Source organism: Hermetia illucens, chromosome 3, assembly GCF_905115235.1.
Source record: "Hermetia illucens chromosome 3, iHerIll2.2.curated.20191125, whole genome shotgun sequence".
NCBI classification, from domain to species: domain Eukaryota; kingdom Metazoa; phylum Arthropoda; class Insecta; order Diptera; family Stratiomyidae; genus Hermetia; species Hermetia illucens.
Window position 1 is genome coordinate 117816089 of NC_051851.1, and position 6171 is coordinate 117822259.

A 6171-nucleotide genomic window follows, 5' to 3' on the forward strand; every position below is an offset into this window, starting at 1 on the left:
TTTTCTTTCCCAACATTTTAAGTCAATATTCACAGAAAAACAATTTTATTGACATTAATTCAATCAAGGAGTTGTCAGAAATAATATAAACGGCAAAATATTCCTAGGTGCATCGTACTGACGCAGGACTAGGACGGTTTTAAAGCACCCGTTTCGACTGTTGAATCATTTCAACATAGAATTAAGCACGACAGGATTTAAGAGCATTTGCATTGTTTGCTACTATTAACCTCAATCCATTATATTGCATTTTACTTCTTTGCAAATTGTCATTCCCATAGTTCAGTATTATTTAAGTTAACAGTTATTGTATAATAAACGGTTTACAAAATACCACGTTCGTCTTTTTCTTCAGCCTTTGTCCCGGTCACAAGCGGGGTCGGCTCATGGTGATTGGTTTCGCCACTTGGTTCTATCAAATGCCTGATCCTGATGCAATCGCGCGGCTTTGAAATCTCCATACTGCGTATCGAGCAGGCCTTTACAATCGACTTCGATGTTCGTACCAATTTTGGCAAGTGAATTCTCGTTAGCACGAATTATTTGACCATACCATCGAAGACATCTCTCACGCAGTTTTTCCACGATCGCCGGAACCCCATATCGATTGCGGATATCCTCATTTCGGAAGTGATCAAAACGTGTAACGCCACTAGTCCAATGCAACATCTTCGTCTCCATCACCGCAAGACGCCGTTCATTGTCTTTTATAGTCGGCCAACACTCAGAACCATAGAGAGTAACAGGAAGGACGATTTGATACGTCGATCACAGAGAACACCAGTTGTGGAACGCCACTTCATCCAGGTTGCGTTAATGTGCGAAACAATTTCAAAATGCATTTCTCTATTGGCTGATACCATTGACCCGAAGTATTTAAATCGTTCAGTTTTGGGCAATTCACTGCCGCCGACAGTGATTGTGCCTGTTTCATGGGGATCGGTAGTAAAAAAATGTGTTTTATTCAGATTCGATCTGAGACCGTGTTGCATGAAGCGATCATTACATTTTTGGACAAGTTGCTCGATGTTATTTTTGCTATAAGACGCTAGGAAAACATCATCTGCATAAAGTAGTGTATGGGGCGTTGGACATTGCATGTTCCGTGTGACAGTGTCCCTAACAAGAACAAAGAGGAGTGGTGAGAGGGCGCCTCCTTGATGAACACCAATAGAGACACGAAGCGCTTTTGATACACTTGCCATACTTCGAACTTTACTTTTCGGATCATGGTAGAGCAATTGAATCCAGCGCACGAGTTCTTCTGGCACTAAGTGTTGTCGTAGAGCATACGAGCCTACCAGATGAGTCCGTGTGGCACACGGTCAAATGCATTCTCTAGAGTGCGATGCTTCTCACGGTGTTTCTCCATGAGTTACCGCGCAGCGTGTATTGCATAAGTAATTTCGCACTTCTTGACAAATCCGGCTTGATTCACGGTTATTTCAACGATTTCGCGACTATGGTTATCAAAAATCTTCATGGAATGAGTAACCGGATCGGATGGCACTTTAAACATTCTGCTAGATTACCTTTCTTCTTCTATATTGAACCAGTGGTATTTACTTGATGATGTTCTACCTTCCTGAATAACCCAATTAAACAGTGTTGGGTTCTAGCTCTTCGCTTTCCAGTGCTCAAATGCGGTGTCATCAGGTCTTAGCATTTTCCCAAATTTCATTCGTTTTGTTGCTTCATAAACTTCAGTTGCACTGAACGTTAAGTCCTTGAGGGTTTTACGTGAGCACCTATCTGGAAGACTTAATTCCACGGTCTTCTTAGGACACGGATTGATTTTGTGACCACAAGTCCCGCTGAGACAAGCAACAACGGTGCCAATCTATACCAAGTGCATGGCTTAGCATTCATACTGGTGGATGCAAGACCTACCTAAATCTCTACCGAACTAAGGAGTACGACACCCATATTGAAACGCAACACCACGCCGAGGCCCGAAAGTTTCTTCTCGCTTGAGCATAACCAAAACCACCATGAAACTCCTACTAGGGGGCCAACCGCAAACAACCGAGCTGTACTCACATACAACGGGGGTTAACCCGAAGTATGAGAGTTCAGAAGCTATCTCGGTTCAAATGGTACCAGTATACCCCTTGTGAGGTTTCGTGACCAATTTGCCACTTCAGATGAGTCCCCGTGCAGACTCGGATCTGATCGCCCTGATTAGGCCTTTGGAGCATTCGCCTACTGCATCACGGCCGGCAAGCCAAAGTGAGTACAGCGTCTCCCGGTGCCATCACTATGGAGGTTCTACTCGGCCACTTGGTTTTGGTTTGGCCGACAGGGTTGCCGCCCCGTCTTCCTCACCGCCACCTCTGAGCACCAGTTGCGCTGACACGTGGAACTGTTTCAAATGTCGGCAATGATTGTGGAAGTGGAGGATGAACAAATTCTTTAGCTGATATCAGCTCGAAATATTCTCGACATTTATCCGTTGCCGCTCGACGGTTGGCAAACAAAGTAACGTTCTTTTCATTGACGCAATAGAAGTGTTCGATATCCTGTGTGCGTTCGTTTCGGTTTTTAGCAAGTCGATACAGATCTCTCTCGTCATCCCGAGTGTCCAGTTTATCGTAAAGATTTTAGTAATGGCCCGCTCGGGTGACAGCGGCTGTTTTATTTGCTTCCCGGTTGACATTCTTATAATTTTGCCAATTGGCCAGCGTTTTATCATCGAAAACTTGTGGTAGATGGATTTCTTTTCACGGACCTTCATTTCAATATCGTCATTCTAAAGCCAAGTACTCGGTTGATGTACCACTTACGTGGCCTGGTGACCCCGAGGGTTGCAGGGGTCGCTTTGTGGACCGTGCCTTTTATTTGGTTCCACGATTCTTCCACAGTCGTAATGGTTGGTAATCGTGTAAGTGAGATCATTTCTTCTTTCTTCTCACGAAATCTTCACCATTTAATGCGCGACGGGCCAGTGCGTTCCTTACGCTGTTTTATCAGTGGCTTGATTCGTAGGACGGCAATCATCGATCAATGTGCGATGATCTCATAAGGAACGGCTTTGCAATCACTGACGGTGGTAAAATGTCGACGTTTTATGAAAAGATTTGCGTCGATTTGCGTTTTACAATTATCATATATAAATTGTAAGAAGATGAGACAATCGTTTGATGAACCATGTATTCATCATGTCATGGGAGTCCCCAAAATCGATTATACGCTCACCACCCTCATTGCGCGATCTAAACCCATTTCCTCCATGGCACCTGTTACCGTCTGCCTTTTCGCCCACATGACCATTATGATATAGTCATCAGCAGGCACCTTACAGGTCTTTTCATCAAGAAGTTCCCAGACAGCATATTTATCGACACCAGGTCGATCTGTCTGTGGTGCCTATGGAGTGAAAAATGAATAATATGGTGAGCTCCATCAGCCGATGGTGTTCTCTAATGGCATCATGGAAACCTTCAGAAAATGTTATGCCAACACCGTATTGAGTGTGTGGAGTACCAAAATAGAGAAGTTTATAGCCAATTTAACCGCGTTCACGTTCAATGTCGCAGCTTTTTTCACCAGACTGTCGGGATTTTTGCCGAGCGCAGGGCAAAGGGCTCTTGCGAGTTCCTCGGTCTTTCCAGTTAGGGAGCCAACATTTGGCGTGCGGATACGTATTTGTTTTGCTCGGACTAACCTACTCGCGTCCTGACATCGTCCATCGGTCAAGAACCCTAGCCCATTTCTTGACAGGACATTTTTCCGAGGCTTGTTACTCGATCCGCTCCCTTTGCTTCTAATGACATTGGATGAATTTTTTTGGTTGGTCTGTTGCGGGACCTGTCACCAAGAGAGATCAGGTAGGATTTAGCATAGAACTGTACTTTATTTACCTTTTTCTCTGATCTCAGCATTTTATTTTTGTTTTACTGAGGATAGTACAAAGTACGTTGCCTCAAACTCTCCTTTACCTGGGCTTGGGACCAGTAGGCTATGTTAATAGCATGGCGTAGTTTTACAAAATACCAAGTTATTTTCCCTCTTCTATACTCACCCAATATATGAGAACGAACGAGTTTATCTTACAGCTACAAAGTGATGGTTTTAAGATGAGAGTCTCTCGTTGCGACTTTTGTATTCTCCTAAAGTTTGGGATGATAGTAATGCTTTAAGCAAATAATGAGGGATTTGAATCGAAATATAACATTTATTCGGGTTCGGCATAAATAGATGAACGAATCTAATATCTGCTAATATTATTCTAGTAGTAATATTTTACATGACGAATTTTTGGAACATAATACGCATCAGAAATTTATAGTTACTTTCAAAATATTAAAAACAGAAGCCACGAAACTTTGCAATAGTTTATACTGTAACAATCATTTATAACTAACGCTAAGTATGCAATGGATAAAATACATAAAGAATCTGTATTGATAGATCTCACAAACAAATATATAGAAAGTATGTTAAAATCAAGAGAGGATTCGGGCTCTTAAATCTAATCAACTTTAATTTAGGATACATGAAACTTCCTTGGATAGCTGATTGGTCAGTTATACTGGCAGTATTTCAATGCCAGCGCTCTAAATCGCGCTCTAAACATCCTTTGCATAGCAGTCGACTAACCACTTTGCAAAGAGCTGCGGATATGTGTCTGGGAACACGTAGCAGTCACTTAGCTGCAAAACTCGGAACATTTCTTTGAAAACTTCACTGTTTCTGATCAGGACGTCTCTGTGGGCGTACATCCTTACACCGCCAATTACAAACGACGTATCTCCAAAGCGAGGACAATGAATTCTCTGTCTGAGGTTTTCAACAATCTCGGCTGGTAAGTTAACACTTGCCCCAATTGGAGGTCTCCACTTGGTATCGATGGAAATCTTCATTTCATAAAGTACGTATCTGTGCTCACGAACAAAGTGGTGATGGTGGTTCCTTATGAAATCAAGCAATGCTAGCCTTGGTATCGTCCGGCTTATACTTATTGGCAGAGGGGCGAACTTCTCATCAGCGTTTGTAAAGCACTTGCTTCCATCCAGAGCGAGGACATTCGTTTCGCATTTCATATATACCTCTTCGCTGTCTCGGGACTCAATTGCATAGACCATGTTGGGATATTTTCCGGACGAGTCATTTGGGAAGAATCGGATATTTATAGTGTATTCTGAAGTTAATTTAAACTCACAAGACTGGTACTTGGATCTTACCATACACATAAAGGGCAAGTTGCCCTGGATTAATAGCACCGTTTCTAGCACTCCATCTACCAATGTTTGCGAATCTTGCTCGCAGCAAAGCAGCGTGGAAGGAGGCCGAACCATGTTACTCCGGATTTCTGCGTCCTTTGGAAATTATTCGTTACTGGTCTAATCGATCTTTTTGGCCGCTTCTACATTCAAAGACACTAGCCTACAATGTTAGCTTCTGTTGTTGTTCTGAGAAGTGTTTAATTTGTCTTCCTGGAGTTATTTTTGCGATTGTCCTACATATAACCTATATACCTATATGATGTAGTACGCAAATTGTTTTATCGTTATTCCTTTCGCCTCTTTCAGTATTTTTCACTTTAATTTGAACAGAACTGCGTTGTCCCGAGATGCAGGATTTCCCTAGAATTTAGAACATTCGCTAATAAAAATATATAATAATTTCGGATTATTATTAGTAAAACTATTTGACGACTCTTAAAAAGGTACTGGGCTTGTAAATGGACTTGGATAGGTATAATATATTATAAACCAAAAAAACAGCCATTTCAGACTGAAGAAAACTCAAACTATCTATCTCTTTCAAGGATCAACAATTGAGACTGAAAATACGGTTAATCGTTTACAATTTTAAACAAAGATGTCTTTGTTTCAATTTATTTAAACGCACTTCTCGCTGGGGTACTCCTACAAAAAGGCACCTCAAACTTCCTTAAGCAATTTAGTGAAAACAAAGGCTCCCGAAACTGAGTTGCAATTCTACCACCCTATATTGCTAACACAACCAAAAACAAGCACAGAAGCATCCAACAAAGCCCGGTCAATAATGATTTCAATAAATTTATTCTGAACTGACCTCGTCGTTTTTTCCGTGCTACGTAACTGCAACTGACTTGCAAATTTACGGGAACTAACATTTGAAAACCGGTCAAGCTCTATTAATGTGTTTTTTCGATCTAGCCACAAATATTTACTAAGTATTGCCATG

At 41.8% G+C, this 6171-nt stretch overlaps 1 protein-coding gene across 5 annotated transcripts; it reads right to left on the reverse strand.

The window, feature by feature from the left end:
* Positions 1-4154: 4154 nt before the first annotated feature.
* LOC119651622 lies at positions 4155-6171 on the reverse strand. Of its 5 annotated transcripts, none has more exons than XM_038055282.1 (3): positions 6040-6171; positions 5478-5585; positions 4155-5411 (listed from the first exon to the last, which is right to left on the reverse strand). In XM_038055282.1, exon 3 carries the CDS (start codon positions 5295-5297, stop codon positions 4569-4571), a length of 729 nt encoding a protein of 242 aa, XP_037911210.1. In that variant the 5' UTR covers positions 5298-5411; positions 5478-5585; positions 6040-6171; the 3' UTR covers positions 4155-4568. The 5 variants fall into 4 exon arrangements, with proteins under 5 accessions (XP_037911210.1, XP_037911212.1, XP_037911211.1 ...); XM_038055283.1 differs by having other exon boundaries at positions 4155-5431; XM_038055280.1 differs by lacking the exon at positions 6040-6171 and adding an exon at positions 5854-6018.